The 21,473-nt window shown below is 40.5% G+C and overlaps 1 protein-coding gene across 7 annotated transcripts in view; it reads right to left on the bottom strand.

Moving 5' to 3' along the window:
- Positions 1–299: 299 nt before the first annotated feature.
- Positions 300–21,473, bottom strand: part of Galnt11 (polypeptide N-acetylgalactosaminyltransferase 11) — a 46,272-nt gene continuing 25,098 nt past the window's right edge. For 4 of the 7 annotated variants that reach the window (XM_020162003.2, XM_020162004.2, XM_074060427.1 and 1 more), the window contains exons 3-12: positions 17,463–17,586; positions 16,003–16,169; positions 13,765–13,890; positions 10,748–10,997; positions 7,872–7,989; positions 6,731–6,883; positions 4,534–4,752; positions 2,936–3,040; positions 1,387–1,524; positions 300–926 (exon numbers count right to left, since the gene is read on the bottom strand). In XM_020162003.2, coding sequence (XP_020017592.1) covers positions 795–926; positions 1,387–1,524; positions 2,936–3,040; positions 4,534–4,752; positions 6,731–6,883; positions 7,872–7,989; positions 10,748–10,997; positions 13,765–13,890; positions 16,003–16,169; positions 17,463–17,586 — 1,532 coding nt within the window. In that variant the 3' untranslated portion in view covers positions 300–794. Of the gene's footprint in view, positions 927–1,386; positions 1,525–2,935; positions 3,041–4,533; positions 4,753–6,730; positions 6,884–7,871; positions 7,990–10,747; positions 10,998–12,011; positions 12,097–13,764; positions 13,891–16,002; positions 16,170–17,462; positions 17,587–21,473 lie in introns of those variants that run through there. The other 3 variants (XM_020162006.2, XR_012443298.1, XR_012443299.1) reach the window with 3 other exon arrangements.

Below are 21,473 nucleotides of genomic sequence, written 5' to 3' on the forward strand. Positions count from 1 at the left end.
TATATTCTGACACTGAACAATATATGCAGCTATTTACCAAGTCTCTAACTGAGCTAACTCTTCTAAGATCCCAACTTCTATACCCAACTGCCATGTAGCCACTACTTGGGAGTTTCCCAGCAAAGTGACATAAGTGCACAAGTTCCCACAGCTCACATGAGGAGGGGGCTGCCTCCTAAGGGAGCACCGCTGCCTGGCCCATCACCTGAACCCACGAGGAGTTCACCTCAACACCTCCTCCCCAGGCAAGAGGCCAGCCCACGGCAAGGGGAAATAAAAAGCAGACCGAAAAAATCCTATTTAAATCATCAAACAGATCCTTTATTTACATGTAGATTGTATGCTAAATCATCAAAATAATTTATAATAGTTAACTGCCTCTTAAATATCATAAATGATGCCTTCTGACGTTAAAAGTAATGTGCATTCAACCAGTCATTGAAGTTATCTATTGAGAACATACTAACCGTGGCCATGCAGTCTCCCAGGAAGGGAAAGCGTGGTGAGTCCTGCTCCCTCGGGAATGAGGAGGCGTAGTAATGGCCACTGCTCAGGCTTTGCTCTGCAGAAGCCTAACTCTATAGGATTAAAATTATTCTGTTTTCCCTCTATAAGCAACACATCTGTAACATCAGCTCAAAACTGTCCTATGAAACACCCTCCCCCATGCTGGCAACTTATCCATGACTGCTCCACCCAGTCATGGGGTCAGCTCAGGGGCATTCTTTACGGAGCACCTTGCTTTGTAGTGGGCGAAGAAAGCCTGGTGAGTCACCACCTAGCTGGGGTCCACCTTAACTTTCCAGACGCCACTGCTGGGAGGAGGAGCCGTCGCAGATTGCCATGGCAACAGAGCCCTTCTGACCCCACGGATCCACCACTCTCAGGCACTGTCCAACAGAAACCTGGTACAGCCGGTTGTTTTTCTGAATTAAAAAAAAAAAAAAAAAAAGTTATTTGCTTTTATTTCAAAAACAAGCTGGGCGCCGGTAGCTCACACCTGTAATCCTAGCTACTTGGAAGACAGAGATGGAGGAGGATTATGGTAAAGCCAGCCTATGAAATAGTTTGAGATCTTATCTCGAAAAATCTCAACACATAAAAGAGTTGGCAGAGTGACTCAAGGGGTAGAGTGCCTGCCTAGCAAGTGTGAGGCCCTGAGTTCAAACCCCAGTACCAAATTAAAAAATAAAAACATAGTGGCAGGATATGGTAAAGGAGACACCACAGTGCCAAAGAGCTGTGGAGTGTTCATGATTGATTAAAATGAAGATGAGTTAAGGGACACTGCCATCTCTGAAGACCTTCCCCAGAGCAGAATCTGAGTCATCTTCTAAGCCTCCTCCCACCCTCCCCACATCACCAAATGAGCTGGGAGTTCCTCACCCCAAACGTCCACTGCTGGGATCCTCCTGACCCGTGGCACTTCATGAGCCGTGGCGGGTCTGACGAGCGAGTTTCTGACATGTCTAGACAAAGGAGATTATTTAAAACCAATTCATGTTCTTCATTATAAATCCAGATCTGGAGGAAAAAAAAAAATCTTTTGCTTTAGATGGTGAAATTCAGGATTGGATACTTCATGTATCTGTGGAAGAAAAAATGGACTTATTTATGATCAGAAAACAAACAGGCCAATGTATGAGACTTAGTGGAAGCAGAATAAACACAGGAGGAAGTGTGGCACCTGCTGTGATTACATCTGGAGTCCCCCAAAGTTCGTGCCTTAAAGGCTTGGTCCTCAGGCTGGCACTACTGGGAGGTGGTGGGTCTCATGGGAGGTCTTCAGATCACTGAAGGAGCCACTCCCTGGCCCCTTCCTCTTCCTTTCCACTCCCTGGGCCTGTGAGGTGAGTGGTTTTGCTCTGCCATGTACTTCCACCACAAGGCACTGACTGCCCACAGACCTGTAGTAACAGGGCCAGGCAATCATGCACTTTCCCTATCCAGAAGTGGTTAAAAAATGCTTTTTAAAACAATTTCCTAACATCCGTATCACCTTCCATAGTATGCAGCACTCTCAGAAGTAAAACATGCTTTAGGAAATTTCAAAGAATGCACTGTTGACCAAAAAGTCAAAGGTTTATTGTTGTGTGACAGCAACACACCACCAAAATGCAAATGGAAACAGGAATGCCATGTTGTGAGCACTTTAGTCTGGAGACAGCAACTGTGAGATTAGATTGCTGTTAGGTTTTTGGGTTTTTTTGTTTGTTTTTGCAGTACTGGGGCTTTAAATCAGGGTCTTCACCTTGAGCCACTCTACCAGCTCTTTTTGTGAAGGGCTTTTTTGAGATAGGGGCTCATGGACTATTTGCCCAGGCTGGCTTCAAACCTCAATCCTCCTGATCTCTGCCTCCTGAGCAGCTAGGATCACAGGTGTGAGTCACTGGTGCCTGGAGGCTGTTAGGTGACTTTGTCAGATACAAATCAGTCTGAAATTCAAGTGGCAAACTGAAATAAGTTATTAACTTATATTTAGGGCTATTTTAATACTAAAAAGACAAACAGTAAGTGAAACTATGTGAATTAAATGAACTCAGATTCTGTTGTTTCTTTTGATGCACCACAAAAATTGGTCAGGAAAATTTGATTTGAGAGAAAAAGATACATTGATCCATTTACTATAATTAAAGGTCCTTGTTTGGAAGAAGGCACACTTCACCTGCCACTTCTAACAAGCTCTTAGAGTTGGTGAAATCAGTTAAATCCATGTAACAGCAGAAAGCACACATCATGTTCTCAACAACTGACCATGCTACCAAGACAAATAAACCAAAGCAGGACAAACAGATGAAAAAGGAAGTAATTGTCTACAATGACCTCCAAGGTCATCCCCAACTTAAAATGTGTAACTTAAGGAGTAAGCACATTAACATATCATGTCCTCAGGCTGCCTTCCTCAAGCGGCTACGTGCTGGGAGGGGTTACTCACCTGAGCTGGGTCCCCATAGTCACAGGCCTTAAGCACCACTAGACCTCCCTTCTGGCTGGGGCGGCCCTGAGCCACCAGACATTTGTTGGTCTGGAAGTGATAAAGCTGCAAAAAAGGAGAAAGCACATGACAACTCAGCGTGCAGAGACCAAGATCAAGGAGGTCTGACTGCTGAGGACAAGGCTCTGGAAGATACATGGAAGCATTACTCCACAGGAACTGCACCTTTGTCCAGGGGAGCCTGGAGACATCACAAAATAATTAGCCATTTTAACATTCACAAACAGCGTCGAGAACAAATTCTAGCTAAATATACAGGATCATGATCTCCTACAGGGGGTAGAGGACATTAAAATATCCCCACCCTGAAGAACTTAAAGTCAAGGGAATAAGAAAAGGTATTAAAAAGACAACATAATTAAATGTGATACAATGCTGAACTGGAGCTAAACACCTATTCCAATGGTGAGATAGAAATATAGTGGGAGGTTTCCAGCCATATGGACACACATGCTCTTTTTACTTAACAAACATCCTGATTTTTTTGTTTTATAGAACAGAACAAGAGGGAAATAGCCAGAATCAATTCTAGTCCCTGAAAACAGATGGCATTATAAAAACTGGATGTGTGCCTTCTTAGTAACATAGAAAGAGAAACTGGGCAACAATGACAGCACCGACCCTGAATGCTCAGAGCGCTGTAATGTTGTTAGGGACCGAGCCCTGGAACTTAGGTTGATTACACAAATGGGTCCATAGGTGTGCTTCTGTGTGAGCTTAGGTTGATTACACAAATGGGTCCATAGGTGTGCTTCTGTGTGAGCTCAGAAGACTGCTCAGCACCTTGGGTGGGAAACCCCACCTGGTGCCATCACTCTGACCCTAACCTGCTACACTGGGCTCCCAGAGCTATGACTATGCAGTAGAGAGCAGTTCCATTTCACTTGTTTTCCTTTGGGGAATCATTTTATATTTGCTTACGTTGCTTTTAGTCACATGCGTCTATGCTCTTGGAAGCTGCCACATAACTTGTCTCACACAACTTCATAAAAGTCATGCTTTTATGAAGACCAATAGGTTAAAAAGAAAAAGACCAACAGGTAAAGGATTTTTTTTGTGTGTTTTTTTTTTTTTTTTTGCAGTACTGTGGCTTGAATTCAGGGCCTACACCTTGAGTCACTCCACCAGCTCTCTTTTTATCGACTATTTCTGAGATAGGTCTCTCAAACTACTTGCCCCGGCTAGCTTCTAACGGTGATCCTCCTGATCTCTGCCACCTGAGCAGGTGGGACTAGAAGTGTGAGCCACCAGCGCCCGGCTAAGGATCTTACATTAACAGCAAGATACTAAATTTTTGGCAACACCGAGGTCTGAACAAGTCAATGCCTTGCACGGCCAGGCAGCTGCTCTAGCACTCAAGCCATACTCCATCCCAAGATACTACAATTTCTAAACACTTATGCTCAAGTAGAGGAAGGTCCTGAAAGTACATATAGTTAGAGCTAGGCTTTATGAAGTCTGGTATGTCATTTATAGTATCATCTCAAAACTTTTCATATCACACCCTCCTCAATCAATCAGTAAGATGGCTGCCTCACCCTTCCACGCCGAAGGACTCTTGGGCGCTTGGGCCCTCTGTTGATGAAAATGGGCTGCTGAGGCTTGGCATTGGGCCCAGGTATCTGCATCTCTGGGTAAATGTTATCCAAATACCATTTGAATGACTGACAGCCCAACTTCTTCCTCAACTCAACACGTTCACTGATGTTTCCATAGCTTCTGGTCTTCAGATCAGGCCGTAAAGAAAAATACTGCTCCTAAATGTACAAAGACATGAGGATGGAATTTCTTTGTTAAAAATCAATATTAAGCAATCCTGTATGAGGTTTAAAAACAATGAGTTATGAACAAAAGTATTTTTCCATTCCAGTTTTGTGTGTGTGTGTTGCTGAGGTTTGAATTCAGGGCCTACATCTTGAGCCAGCCCTTTTTCTGTGTGTGTTAGGTATTTTCAACATAGGGTGTTGCAAACTGTTTCCTTGGGCTGGCTTCGAACCATAATCCTCCTGATCTCTGCCTCCTGAGTAGCTAAGATTATAGCGTGAGCCATGGTACCTGGTCTCATTCCAGTTTTCTTGATGTTGCCAGAAAACAATGGAAACTTTTCACACAATTAAATCTGTCATTAGCTGACAACAATAATGAGACATACATTGAATTGTAAGATACACTCTGATTTCAGAAATGACAAAATCTATAAAGTCTATTTTACCAACAATAAAATAGACTATACTTGAGATTAGTGACTCTTAAACTCTTTGGTCATAGGACTTTACGTTCTTTAAACTGCTGACGACTCCAAGAGGTTCTGTTTGTGTGGGGTATATCTAAGAATATTTGCCATATTAAAAATTTAATTGTACAAAAATGTTAATTTTGATATTCACATACATGCATATAATGTAGTTTGATCAAATTCACCCTGTTTTACTCTTTCTTCACTCCCTCCCTTTAATAGTTTTTAGTGGGTTTCATTATGCTACTTTCAAATATATATATAATTTCACACTTTGATCATATTTACCCCATCACATTCTTCTTTTCCCCCTCCCACTGGTGCCTCCCAAAGAAATGTAAACATATTAATTCATTAAAATAACTCATTGTATGTATGTATTTATTTATTTTTTTGGTGGCAGTGGAGTCTGAACTCAGGGCCTCACACTTGCTAAGCAGGCACTCTACCACTTGAGCTACCCCAACAGCCCTGTTTTGTGATGGGTATTTTTGAGTAGAGTCTTGTGAACCATTTGCCAGGGCTAACTTCGAACCATACCTCCTGATCTCTGCCTCCTGAGTAGCTAGGGTTACAGACTAGAAAACGCAATTTAATTACAGTCAGGAAATAGATTATTGGTTATCTAAGGCGTGGACAATGGAGGTTAACAGTTAAAGGCTATGGTCTGGTTTTTTTTTTTTGGTGCAATAAAATGTTCCAAAATTGGTATGTGAATTATACTAATAAAGATATCACAAAGAAAATATGGAAAGCTGGTTGGGTACCAAAGTCTCACACTTATAATTTTAGAAACTTGAGAAGCTGACATGGGGAGGATTGGTTCAAGCCAGGGCAAACAGTTTGCGGAGATCTTATCTCCAAGATAACCAGAGCAAAATGGACTGGAGGTGTGGCTCAAGTGGCAGACAGCTTCTGAAGCTGGCTGCATTCTCTTTCTTACAGAATAGCCACATAGAGAAAGAACCAGGGCTGGCTAGGTATGGTGGCTCCCATCTGTAATTTCAGCTCTTCAGGAGGTGGAGATCGGGAAGATCACGCTTTAAGGCCAACCCATGCACAAAGATCCCATCTCAACCAACAAGCCAGGTGTTGTAAGGCATGCCTGTGGCTCCAGCTATGTGGGAGGCATAAACAGAAGGATCCTGATTCAAGACCAGCACTGGTAAAATGTGAAACCCTATTTGAAAAAATAACAAAAGCACAAAAGGGCTAGGGTATGGTTTGAGTGCTAGCACACCTGCCTAAGCAACTGTGAGGACCTGAATTCAAACCCCCAAGACCACCCAAAAAAAAAAAAAAAAAAAAAGCAAAGAAAATTAAGAGTCAGGTTAGAACCAAAATTGAGTGAAATTGTGGGTATAGAGACACCTAAAGACCAGCCCTAAAGTGAAGATCAGCAAAGCAAAAAGAAACAAGAATGAAAAAAATCACCCCAGCCATCAGCAAAGGAGTGGCCACCCTATCATTCGTCCTCTGCAAAGGACACCGAACCTCACCTTGTATTCATCCAACCAGACATGTGCCAGCCTCAGAGAGTTGTGTGTCATGGTGTCCTGGCCTTCGGGAGATCCATAAGGTCGCCGTTTTCGGAAAATGTGTCCTACTCTAGAGCAAGGGATAATGAAGAGCTTCCCGCCGCACATCCAGATCTGGCCAGGAGCAAAGATGTGTCAACTCACAATGCTGCAGAGTTAGGCATGAACCTCACTAATGACCATTGTGAAACTTTACAGGATGTCTTATCAGACACAAACACTCAAGTGGAAGAGTCAGAGGGGATATTTAAAAATTATCTTTCTGAAATGAACTAAACATGGACTACATTATAAAACCATGAAATATTCATTTCTAAAGTTACTTAAAACATCCAAAAACTAGATAGCATTTGTTGCCCTCAACGCAGAGAAACTAATGCAGATACTTTAAAGCAACTGAGCCCAATAGGAGAAAGGGACCAGGAACTAGAGAAAAGGTTAGTTTGAGAAGAATTAACTGAGAAGGTAACACATATGTACAGAAAAGCAATGAGAGTCAACTCCCTGTATAGTTATCCTTATCTCAACTAGCAAAAACCCTTGTTCCTTCCTATTACTGCTTATACTCTCTCTTCAACAAAATTATAGATGAGGGCAAAATAGTTTCTTCCTGGTAGCGAGGGGTTGGGGGGGCAAGGGAGGGGGCAGGGGGGTAAGGAGGGGAGGAGAAATGACCCAAACATTGTATGCACATATGAATAAAATAAAATAAAATAAATGTCTTATTTTCCCAAGGGGAAAAAAATAAATAAATAAAATTACTTAAATACTGTGGCGTCACTGTAACAAGGAAATCTGATTACCCTACTATATGTATCTAGTAGTATCAATAAAACGAATGAAGTCTAGATTAGACACATATTAAAATGTCCTGATGTTATGTTGACCATACTTTAAAAATGCTTATAAAATACACATATTCTTACACACTCTCACTGAGTAGATGTGATCCATGTCACAGACGATAGTAAAGTGACGTGCTCTGAGGACACCACCAATAAGTATGAGCAAGGAACGTTTACAGGCAAATGAGATGGTGGATGGCAATTAGATTCATCACACACAAGGTTTAATAACTGAAAACACACAAAAATAAAATTACCCGAAATGATATCTCCAAATTTTCTCCTCCCCAGATATCCATGCCACTGTCATACTGCCCAAGCTCACTGAAATACTGTCTGTCCATGGCAAACAACCCTCCAGCCATTGTAGGTGACCTAGAAAAGGAAAGTAGCTCCTGTACTAATTCAATATAGTCAGTTCTCTGCCTTTGTTTTGTTTTTAAAAAATTCTAGGTAACTTTGGAACATAACAATATTATGAAACACTTTATCTAACATCAGGTGTGAGCTAGCCAATGACATGTTAGGTATTTGGCATATCAAGGCTACTTTTCTAAGAATCAAAAGCACTTTTCTTACTATAACCATGTTTAGTAGAAATTCACCTAAAATTAATCATGTAATTCCTTGTTATGGTCTGGTAAAGCCACTGGGACAAAAACTGGACTCCATGCCTGCTATGGAGAGACTTCACAGCTTCATACACTCTGGGTGGATCTAATGTGTCAGCAGTGAACTTTAAGGGGATGACTGTGTCCCAGCAGGTATTTCATGACATCTGGAGCGTTTTTAGCTACCAAGACTCAGTGGGGATGGTGGAGGGAGGGGAACAGGGGCTGCTACTGGTACCTGGGTTGAAGCGAGGGGTTCTAACTATCCTAAAACACACAGGAGCCCCCACCCGTCTGGCCTGATGTGTCAGTAGTGTCAAGGTTGAGACATGCCGTGTTAGAGGCAGAGAAGCTGCTGTACACAGGGACTTGAGTCAGCTTCCAGGCACCTCACTTTCTGAAACTGGAACGAGGGGATTATGGATTCTAATGGCCCAAGCCTACGGAAGAGAAAGTACTGAGCGTAGACTGCATAATGTCTGGCACTAAGCAAAAATAAAAGAGAAAATAAATAACCAGGAAACACTGAAGATAAAACCACATGAAGAGAAACAACCTATAATAGAAACAGATGTGCAGGAATTTTAGTTAAGAAGTTATCAGGCAGAGACTTCAAAGTAACTGCTTAATACCATTGAGAATAAAAGACAAGATAGTTTAACAGAGAACTAGGTATTATCAGAAAAAAAATAAAAACCCCAACAACCACCACCCGTGTTTATGCATTATCTGAAAAACACTTCTGAAAATTGAAGACAGCAGGCTGAGAGTGTGCCTCAAGTGATAGAGCAAGCACAAGGCCCTGAGTTCAAACTCTAGTCCATGAAAAGAAAAACTGCAGACAAAAAGTTAAGCAGTCAATGAAAAAAGATTATTTGCAAAGGAAGCAAAAGTAAGACTGACTCTGGCTTCTTGTCTGTAACAGCAGAAACCACCAAAGGCTGATGTCAGCCAGCCTAGATCAGGACATGGAGAAAAAACACTCTTAAGAGAATGGTGATGGACTGAAGGAATAGCTCAGTTGGTAGAACACCTGCTTTGCAAGCATGAAGCCTGAGTTTAAACCCCAGTTCCACCCAAAAAAGAGAGAGCAAGAATAAAATAATGGTGAGACAAGTGCATTTTCAGAACAGCAAAGACAAAAGTAATCACTGGGAGGTTCAACTGGAGGAAACAATGAGAGTAATCCCAGGTGGAAGTGCAGATGAGGAAGGAGTACTGACACACAGGAGAAATAAGTGGCAAACCAAGGTGAATACAGGTTACATAAAAAATGTTTTGTAGAGGTTTATATATACATATATTGACAACAGCATATAACTTGAAGATAATGAGGATGAAGATTTGAGTCCCTTGCAATGTTTGAGGAAAGTGGCAATTTTTATTATTATAAATAGTAACAAGTGACAAATTAGGAGTACACTTGTATTTCCTAGGGTAGTCACTTAAAGGACAGTGTATAAGAATGTATAATTTCTAATAATGGGATGGCAGCTGGGAGCAGAATTAAAAAATCAATGTTCACATTATAACCCCTTATTGTGTGTAGTCATGTGTATTTTTATCTATGTATTTTTATGTATGTTATTTTTCACAAGTTTTTAAAACATTAGGTCCAAGAACTTTTAAAAGTAAAAATACAAACAAGCCTCTCTGAAATCTACATAAGAAATTAAAGGAAAACAAAAATAAGGAGAAAAAAACATAAGAGCAAATTACAGTGTTACAGATTACAGAACAGAGATGAGAACTTAAAAATAATCCACATTCTGTGCTTCGTACTGGTGCTAGGAAGAATCCATCTTCAAAACCCTAACTAAAAAAAAGGACTATCGCTCATGTTTTCACAGCATTAGTCGTACTTTAGGCTGAGCATTTCTAATCCAAAAATCAAATATGGCTCCAAAATCTGAAACTCTGAACATCTATGTGATGCCACAAGTAGAAAATTCCATACCTGACCTCATGAGATAGGTCACAGATCGCAGGCACATGGCATAAAATTACCTTCATGCTGTGTGTATAAGGTGCACATGAAGCACAAATTTTTGTATTTAGACTTGGGTCCCCTCCCCAAGATATCTCATTATGCATATGTAAATACCAAAAAATCCAATAAAAATCCCAAACCAAAACCACTCTGGTCTCAAGCATGCCAGATAAGGAAAACTCACCCTGCCACAAAGAACTGAAGGGAAGTTAACGAGCAACACAGTGAACCATGCAAGTCGTGTCACAAAAACCACAGCACACAGGCACTCCACAGTGCCCCATGGACAGGGATCCCAGGACGTGATGAGATCATCTGTCTGCCACTCCCGAGCCCTAGAGACTTGACGGCACTGACCATTTCTAATTCATAACTCTTTCCTTAGGACTTGGCAGAGTGCACAAAATTCAACAGACACTCGAGAATTTTAATGGACGGATTAGGTCTTTACAAAGAAGGAATCACCTTTACTACTCATTCTACCCTAAGGAAAGCCTGGTGGGGCCTTCCCAACATAAAGCAGCAGTCTTACCTTATTGGCGTGGTAGCTCCATCCACCCCTCCAAGCTCGGAAAGGGGGACAAGATCCCATTTGAAGTGCAACCCCCAGTTGAAGCCGCCCCGCACGACAGGAGACGCACTGTAGGCAAGTGTGTCAGCGCTAATGATGTCAATCACTGGGCACACCACAGTGTGTGGGTCCTCACGGATGGCGGCCAGCAAGGGCTGCAGCCACATCACGTTCACTTCGCAGTGGCTGTCCAGAAATACCAGGACTTCCCCTGAGAAGCAAAGGATAGAGGCTAAAGAGCTGCTTCACTTATGCCAGCTGAGGCACTGCCACCAGAGCCGGGGCTACAGACAAGCAATGTAGTGACCGCCTGCCCACTCCAAGCAAGGCACCCTTACTCTTTACTTTGCCAGCTGGAGCCAGAGAAATCTTTTGGCCAAGAATTCTGCCTGGTGTGAGCACTGTCACTGAGACACATACAAATAGCCTGTCAAGGCTTACAGACAAAACAATTCAGCAAGAAGACTCAAGGTCTCACAGTTACAAACCAGCTCTTCAGATACAAAATGCTTTGGTAGAATGACAGTGGACTGCTGTGTGAGAGTATTTTTATTACAATTATTTTAACCAAGTATTTCTAAACTGAGTCCACACTAGACTACATCTTGTGTCTCGGTAAACAGAGCATAGGAAAACTAACTGCATTTTCACTGACGACACTGGTCACTGCTACACCAGAGCAATTTTCTCACAAATGAGAGGGGGCTCCCCAACCCAGCCAGAACCCAGACTGCAACCCCATCTTAGCTAAGGCGCCATCCTTCTGCATCTCCCTCTCCCTGGGATTCTGCACAGTACAGCTTTGCATTCCTGGTCTTCCCTCCATTTTCTTTTTGGCTTTAGCAGCTCTCATCAGGTAGCACATTGACACCTTTCTTCTACTTAGCAAAACACACTGTCAAAATTTTATCCTGCAGTTTTAATTCCTCTTGATAAATGTGAGCAAGAATGAGGATTGCTGCATTTGGTAATTCTAAATTTGTTAACTACATGATTTTTCTGAGCAGTTGAGAAACTTAAATCTTGTAAGGAAGCATTACTATTCTAAGTATGTAATCGATGTAGACTTTACATGAATGACTTAAAGCACAAGATGTATCTGTTGTCTTTTTTTTTTTATATGTACAGAGGTTTGAACTCAAGATCTCACATTTGCTAGGCAGGTGGTCTACCACTTGAGCCATTTGGCTAGCCCTCCAATTTCAATTAATGAAAGAAGAAATACCTCAGACAAGTGTTCAATGATGTCAGAGAATCAGTCTTGTAGCTCAGTGTCTGTACACAGCCTTAACAAGTATGCAGCTCTCCAGCTAACATTTAATGCAGAAAGACAAAATGCTCAGCGTATTCAGTGAAATGGGATCAATTCAATCAAGGTTTCTTTGAGGACAAATGTCTTTATAGATTTCTTAATTCTGAAAGTGTTACTTTTTCCAAGTAACACCCACTTAACTAATGAAGTAAGAGTATACCTGATCACAGTGAACCTGCCATAATGACTTTCCCCAAACTGGTGGGCTTCTGACAGTTTCTAATCCACATTTGAACAAAAACCTGGCCAGATCATACAAAAAAGAAATGAGACCTACTTTCATCTGCATAAAGCTAAATAGCAAATATGCATTGTAGAGGACAAATGTTCAAATGGCATAATTCTGGAAAGACCCTCCCCCCACCTCCAAGAGTTCTATATTTCCTGGCCTTCAATAATTCAGCATGCCAACTGAAGGTAGAAGCAGCCCTGACTTCAGTATATAATATTAAAACTAGATGCAGAGGAGCTGCATCTCACTTTTTGTTAATTGCTTTGGGTTTAAGAGAAAGAAGATTTTACAAATGAAGTCCCAACTCAATCCAGCAAATGGTCTGGCAGTGGCTTTTGAGGAGGGCAGCAGCAGGGCACAGTGCTCACCACATAAACCCCACTGGCACAGCAGTGCACAAGGAGTAGTAGGAGCAGTGTACAAGGGAAGGTCCCCACCAAGTTCAAGACTTCTCAAATTACTTTCACAATTTTTTTTGCTATGTCCAGGCAATACATTACAATATTGCAAAACTACATGCCTGCACTATTACATACCTACTTTTTAAAGTGCATTTATTTTTATTTTATTTTTTGGCAGCACTGGGGTTTAAACTCAAGGTCTCACTGTTGCTGCTTACTAGGCAGTTGCTTTTACCACTTGAGCCACTCCACCACCCCAAATTCATTTTAAAAGGAAAAATTTTATCAGGATCATAAGAGAAAATCAGGAACACAAACCCTATACATATTTCTTTTTAGTTAAGCATAGAAAGAAATACAATGGAGCCAATATAATGTAACTAAAGACTAACCAGATGTGTTTTCTGCAGAAGACCAAGTCTGACACCTGCTCTCTCTTTTTAGAGGGGGAAGTTACGGTTTAGGGTATGATGGAAAGTTTAAATCTACTAGTAATAACAAGAGACCTTCTCTTTGAAGAATCAGAAGGATTAAGAGGGAATATTTTTCAAAGACACCATTCATAGTTATGGAAGTCAATCTTGTTTACTACCTAAAATCCTGAACCATCATCTCCAGAGGTAAGATATGAATCCACACTGAGAATTATTAGCAAAATTAAGTGAAGCAGTTTGGGTTCATGTATTTTAAGTTCTGTACTAAGAAAAAAAGTATGTTTAGTTTTATTTTGGTTTGGACTTTTCTGCTTATATAAGTAAGATATAAAATCTACTTAAGGGCAAAAACTACCAAGGAGGGCCCCGAAAGAACAGACCATAAGGGTTCTATAGTTCAGTCCTTGTGCTCTGCTTTGGGGCAGCAGAGTCAGCGCAGGAAAAGGTCTTTCCGACTGCAACAACCCTCACCTCTTCGGTTGGCACTGCTCGTTTAAACACAGTTTAAACAATCAGTGTGTTTAAACGATCAGTGAGAGGCTGTGGGGATCCACCCTCAGCATCCGACACCACAAAGAAAATCCAAAGGACAGCTGTACCTGTCGCATGGGCTGCTCCGATCATTCTCCCTCGAATCAATCCCTCACGCTTTGTATTTCTTATAACTTTAATTCTTCCAGGGAGGTGTTTTTGGACATACTCATCTAATTCTCCTTTTAAATCATCTAAAAACAAAGAGTTCCATAATTACTCAAACTGCATGATACGCAAGGGCAACTGGTAACTATTCTCAAAGTTACATTTGGTATGTGTTAAAACTCGCAATGACAAATTAGGCAAACATTATAGAATATTCTGCTTTATTTTAAAAGAATATTGTACCTTACTCTGTAGGAAGAAAAAGGAAATGAAAAGTAGGAGTTGGAATACTGGCCAAGAGGAATGGCTGCCTTAGCCAGACTTGATTTCCACAGCATCTAGCACAGTGCTTTGCAGAGAGAATGTCTAAAATCAGGATCGTGAGTGAGGGAATGTAAATAGTCCACATTGCAAACAGAGAAAATGAGATGGAAGTGTCTTCTGCATACCTCCATCTTTTTGGAATAGTTAAGAAATAACTTTCAGGTTCTTCCCATGCATTATGTAATAGCAGCAGTAAAAATCACCTTTTATTCACTCAATGCCTTTTTTTCCAAGGGCACTAAATATTTTTAATGAATTCTAGGTAATTTACTTTTAAATTTTATAATAATGTCAAAGATTGTATAAGATAATAAGCAGTAATTCTTTCCATACTTAGTACACAAACCACTGTAAATTATTTTTTTTCTTTTAGATAAAATAGTCACAAAATGAAAACCAAACTACAAGTTGATTAAAAAAGAAAAAAATCCAGTCAGTGCAGCAGCACTGCCCTACGCCCCCCGCTGCAGCTCAGGAAGCAGGAGGCCAGCTACAGCACAGGACTTCTAGAGGCTAGCATGGGCAGCACAGTGAGGCCGTGTCTCAAAAAAATCCCCCAAACCAGAAATGCTAGAATTTAGTATTTAACAGATCTTCAAATTGGTCCAGACTCATTTAGTTTTTTAATTGCTCAGTTTTAAAAGGGTTTTGGGATTTTTTGTTTGTTTGTTTTATGTGTGTATGTGTGGAATACTGAAGAATAAAAGCAAGTTTTGATCTTCACTAACCTTTCCAAGTTTTTATCAGTATTTATCAAGGTCTGAGAATTGTGCCCTTGTGGGTGTCACATTCATATCCTCACTTTGAGTACTTAAGTATCCTGGCATACCAGTCTCTCTTGTAGCTGTCAGAGATACTCAAGAAGTTGTCAAGTACACAGCAAACTACCACCGTGCTGCACCTCACCACTGCACTTCTGCAGGTACTGTACTGAGAGGAGCAAAAGGCCGGGAGCTGGCAGAGTGGCGGTCTCCTTTCAATTACTTCACAGTTGGGGAATCTTGAGAAAACTCACTAAATTCTCGTATCTTCTCTCTGTAAAATGAGTTCCCACCTGTCTCACATGGAGCCTGAGATGAATGAGTAGTGTGAATAAAGAGCCTATTTGTGTATGTGAAGCCATTCTTTGAAAGAATCTACAGGGAATTAAAGAAAGGTATAGACAACATGTAGGGAATCATAGAAGTACTGGGGCTCAGAGATCATCTGAGAACCACCACAATGCAATCCACTTTAATCGAGGGACAAGTGGTATAGCAGACTTACTGGATAAATGTGGGCCATGGCACTAAGCCCAACGAGAAACACCAATCCCAAAAGGGCACACAGTGAATGACTCCATTTACAGAACACTTGTGAAATGGCAAAATCAGATTAGTGGCTGACAAGGATTGGGGATGATGGTGTGAGGAAGGGGGCACTAACTATAAAGAGGTAGCATGAGGCAGGATCACTGGGGTGATGAAGTAGTGTACACCATGGGACTGTATGGCGGTTATAGGAATCTGCCCATGGCATAAAATGGCATGTTACCAATGTAGAATTCCTGCTTCGTACATTGAACTGTAATTGTGCAAGACTAACCAATGGGGCAAACTGGACACAGAGTAAAGAGAACCTCTTCATGACTTTCTACAAATCCACAATTACTTCAAAGTAATTTTTTTTAAGTAATTCAAGGGAAAAATCTCAAGGGCAGATTACCATGATAAGGCGTTTCTTCTAACCATCCTATAGTCAATGGACAGGCACTTCAGCTTAGCTACAACAGCGTGCAGGTGAACCTACTGCATCTCAGATGTCAGCACTGCCAATGTCTGTCAACAACAGTTGACATAGCCTCACTGCACTACTGCTGGTCACAGCATACTTACCGAAGTCACTGTCATCATCCACAAGGATGATCTCTTGAAGAAGGTGTGCTGGTGTGCGGTCTACAACACTGTGCACTGTCCGGAGCAAGGCAGAAAAGGCTTCATTGTAGAAACAAATGACAACACTAGCAACTGGCAGGTCAGCTGGGTAAGACTTTTCTTTACATCTGTCAAGACACAGACAGCAAAACCGGCTTTCAAGGGGCTCAATTTCTTGGATCATTACTTCACTAGCCTTTACTGCCTCTGATTCAGCCTCTTCCTTACATTGTGATGATTTTGAGAGCATGTAGGAAAACAGTGGTTTAGCCTTAGAGTGTTTAACATTTTGTTAGTAATTTCTCTCTCCAATACCTGCTACCTTGTTACTTTGGAGCCCACATTTTTTAAACTTCAGGTTTGTTTTTTACAGAGAAGGGGCATAACAGTGTAGGGTCTTTCTGAAGTCACTGCAAGTGTTTAATGCAGCACTCAAAGGCTGATGTCTGGCTGCTCCTCAATGAGCTTTCAGAAGGATATAGAAAAATAAAACTTTGTATTTGAAAAATTTTGCCCAATAACTAAAAAGATTTGAGTAAGCTATCATCTCTCATGATAACAGAAGAACTTCCATGTAAGCAACTACTTGATAAAAAGGGTTAGGTTGCTCTAAGCAACAACAAAAAAACTACTGAAGAATAAACTTAAGTCTTGAACTCAATTTCCCCAGGTGTTAAAGCATCCAGCGCCTGGTCCCACGGGCTCTAGCCTCCTGCAATTCTCTCCATGCAATCGAAGTGGAACAGGGTCAGTTCCTTCAAGCAGCCTCACATGTTTATGCTGCACAGAGCTCTACATGCTGCTCCCAGTTCGTGCAAAGGCCTTGCTCTTTGTGAAGCCCGGTCACTCCGGGTTTGGATCTATATTTGGCCAGTTTCTAGCCAGCTATTATTCATATGCTATGGCAGTGACTAGTTTCCTTCTTCACACCTACTGCTAGATTTGGAGCCCTGTGAATGCAGCACTAAGTCTTATCCTGTTTATTTCCAGGGTCTGTATAGCATGTAGCAAGTAGAAGGTGTTCAACGAAGGCTTGTTAGGGGAATGACAAGACTACACAAATGAAAAGCCTTTCAAAGAAAAAATAATAAAAGACCAAAGAATATGAATAAAATAAATCTTTGCCAACTTTAATTCTTTTTTGCCATGAATCCAATAAATAATTAAAACTTAGAATACTTAATTCCCTCCTCTTTGCGATGCGATTTGAAATTTCAAGAGATACAGCAAGCTCTAGAAGTGTGCCAGTACAATCTCAAATCATGGCGCTTCAAGGCAAATACAAGTAAGAAATCAAGCAAGTCTTCTAGCATGATGCATCCTAACTGCAAACTATGAACACCATCCTCTTGGCTCCTTGTACTGCCATGGAGAGCGCTATGTTGTTAAAACATGCTAGGAAAAAGTTGCGAGAAACATACGCGGCATTCCTGGTGTCTGGAACATCTCTATGGTAGCCCAGGCGGTTACTAATAAGCATATTGAAGGCATGTTTCTGATAGCCCAAGTCTCTCAACTCCTGATCACGTTCATCAAAAATCATACCTGCAAAAGAGGGAAGTTACAGTCAGGACATACAGCCTGGAAAGGATTACAACAGTTACTGTTATGATGTTACCCAATTATAATCAGATAATAGCCATGTACCTCAAATCTAGGTTGACTCCAATTTCAAGTAAGTAAACTGAGGTAAAGGTCAATTCTTCTAAGTTTTGTATAGAGCAAGTGTACCACAAACAACACCTGCTCACAAGCCATAATCTTAATACTGTATTTTATTCATGAGAGAAAGTTACCTATGACCAGGGAAAAATGTTTAATAATTTTCCCTATAAGCAATAGATTATTAAACCCAGTGGAGGGATGAGAACATGGCTCAATCAGTAGAGCACCTGCCTAGCAAGTGTGAAGCCCTGAGTTCAAACCCCAGTACTGCCAAACAAACAAACAAAAAAATGGACCACAACAGGCCCCAATCTTAGCAAGTTTTCATATGAACCCTTTATCTAAAAAAGACAACAGTTAAAACTTTCCACAAAAATGGCTTCTGCAGTCTCTAATTTCAGACTTTAATCAGCTTCACTGGCAAGTAATTCCTGTACAGATATAAACATCATCATTGCAATTTAACATGCTTGTTCTAATATTCTGTCAGAAGTCTCACCTTTGCATAGAAGGGTAACTTTTGCTGTCTTGTTCCCAAATCAGACCTTCGGCCTCTCCTCAAAGAATGATTCCTTTGTAAAGCAGCATTTCCCATACCATTCAAGAAAAACTAATCACACTGGATGTTAGAAGACATTAAAAGGAAAAAAAGCTGGGCATGATGGTACATATCTATAATCCCAGCACCTGGGAGGTAGAGCTACACAGTGAGACCTTGCCTCAACAAATAAAGACAAAAAAAAAAAAAAAAAAGATTTCACTGTCAAAGAAACTAGGAAATAGAGAATTCTAAAAGTCAAATCTTTTTTTTTTTTTTTTTAATGGCAGGACAACTGCTCCTTTAGCACAAGGAACGTTCTGAGTGTGAGTGGACAGGACCTGGAATCAAGTATCTCTCTGATTTATATGGCCACAGAACACCTGACTTGTCCTTGCAGACACAATACCTCTTTGCAGGCCTTCTCTCTAGGACTTAAGCTGGACAGCATCCTTTTGGAAATATACAACAACAAATTCCTTCCAGCAGTTTACACAAGGATGGAAACTCCACGAGAAGAGGCTTGGCCATGTTCAAAACATCAAAGAAGCAAAATGAGAATGTTTGTACACAGCATCACGACAGTGACTTGGCCAAAGAGATTCTCCAGAAATACTACTGGATTCAGCAGCTACCAGAGGACAACTTCACAGTGAGTACCAACAAAACCCCATTTCTAATAAAAGCTTTAGATGCAAAACTCTTCCATACTGAAAGATCACTTCAGCAGCCTCTCCTCCCTTCTCTGCGCAAATATAATCATAGTCAAACCTCAACTAATTAGCATGTCAGGAGTTATTTCAATAAATTCTGTAATTAACTGAAGATTAAATGAGAAAATGTTTATAATTTTCAATTTATTATTGATAATCTTTCTAAAATGTACTTTTTCATAGGTTCTTTTCTATAATTGTTTATCGGTAACTTTAGAAATCAGCACACTTTTAGTTATTACTATGCTGACTTACCCTCCCTCCTTCTGCAGTACTGGGGTCTTGTAGGCAGGCGCTCTACCACTTCAGCCACGTCTGCAGGCCACTTTGCTTTTCAGTGGTTTTTCAGGTAGGGTCTCCCATCAGGGCCGTCCTAGGACCACAATGCTACTCCCCATGGCTTCCCGCATGGATGGAGTCATGGGTGCAAACCCAGCTTATTGACTAAGGCTGGGGTCTCACTAACTTTTTGCCTGGGCCAGCCTTGAACCATGATCCTCCCAGGATCTGCTCCCAAGTAGCTGGGATTACAAGCATGTGCCACCACACCCAGCCTTAGATTTTCCTTACATAGAGGATTTAGTATCATCAGTGACATTTAGCTTACACCCAATGCTGTAATCACCATCACAACTATCTAGATGCAGAGTATTTTCACCATTCAAAAAGAAACTGCACCCACTACAGCAGTCACTGCTCACATGCTTTCTATCCCTGTGGATTTGCCTACTCTGGCCATTCACTGAATGGACTCTGCAGTAGTCCATTCACTTAGATAATGTGTAAGGTTCACCATGTTGAAACATGGATCCTGACTCCATTCCTTTTTGTACCTGCATAACATTTCAGTCACCTCATCAGTTGATGGAGGTTGGCTTGTTTCTGCCTTTTTTCTGCTGTTAATATTGTCTAAAATAGCAGTTAGGAACATTCAAGTACAAGTTTTTGCCCATTTTTTAAAAGAAGAATATTCTTTCCCCCAATAAATGGTCTTGGTGCCCTTTTTTAAAACCAATTAACCACAAATGTCATAGGATTTACTTTTGAACTCTCAGCTCTGTTCTATTGATCTATATGGATCTATATGTCTATCCTTAGGACAAAAAGAACTGTTTGATCACTGTACCGTAGCTTTGCAGGAAGTTTTAAAAATGCCTGAGTCCTCCAACTTTGCTCTTTTTCAAGAATGTTTTGGCTAATCAGCATCCTCTGCAATTCCATATTTTTAGGATAAACTTTTCAATAAAGTCCATTGGGATTCTGACAGAAATGAATTAGCATTCAGGGGTTCATTCACCAACCTGGGATGTCTTTCCACCTAAAGTTAGATCTACCTTAATTTCTTCCAGAACTGTTTTGCACTACTTAGGGTACAAATTTTGGCAGGCTAAATTTTTTTGTAAGTATTTTACTGTTTTGATGCTATTATAAATGCAATTGTTCTCAACACTGTTTTGGAACCATTCACTGTTGGTGGACAGAAACACAAATGGTCGGGCATGCCCATCTAGCACCATGCAATTGCCAGTTCATTTTGTTCTAATACTACGGTTTTGTAAATTCTTTAGGATTTTTCTACAAGGAATTCAGTTTTTCACTCAGGCAATCTGAGTCTGTCACTTTCAATGTCTACAATTCTCTCCCTACTTCTCTCAAAAGCAAATACACAGCTTGTTCGAAATGGTAAACTCAATGTTATTTCCTTATGAAAGTTAAACCAAATAAACGTGTATAAGAGAGCTAGAAAGTTTTGCATTAATGCTTTTAAAATGCTTTTAAAAGGTGTATTTAAAAGGACTGTTAGGTACATATTACAAAAAGTGACTTATTAGAAACACATTAAGTCCTAAAATTAATTTCTCTGAAACTGTGACCAAATGAAATGTCTGTTTTAACATTTCATTTCTACTCTATGGTTCAGTCTCTCAAAATCACTTACTGTACGTTTTTATTTCTAAATAACCTATTATGTGATGTTTCTATGAAAAGATCAAAGTTCTTTTTTTCACATTTTGAAGATAACCAAACTGGCTTACTTATCCCTTAAGCACTATATAGTACTCAAAGGCATACACAGTAGATTCTTATTTCCAAATTCAACAGAACATAATGGGGGCGGCACTTTCTATTTTATACTAAGATTTTATTTCGAGTCTTACTTCTCATAAGTGAAAATTTCATTAGGTATGAGTAACTCAAACTCATTTTTAAACCTAGTATTTGATCTGTTTTAATTAAATCTGCCTTTTTAAGATAAGTTAAATACAGTCAAGTCATCTTTCAGTCATTTCTCTTCCTTGTTAAATAATCCTAGCAATTAAAAATCTTCTCCTATAAGGTTCCAATTTTATTTATTTATTTATTTGCAGCACTGGGGTTTGAACTCAGGCCTTCACACTTGCAAGGCCCTACCAAGATGCTCTACCACTGAGCCATTTCACCAGGCTCCATTTTCTTTCTAGCCCTTTTTCTTCTATTCTCTAGACCTAGTTTCTCTCTGAAGTCAGAGTTGGAAA

Source organism: Castor canadensis, chromosome 2 (genome assembly GCF_047511655.1).
Source record: "Castor canadensis chromosome 2, mCasCan1.hap1v2, whole genome shotgun sequence".
Taxonomy (NCBI): domain Eukaryota; kingdom Metazoa; phylum Chordata; class Mammalia; order Rodentia; family Castoridae; genus Castor; species Castor canadensis.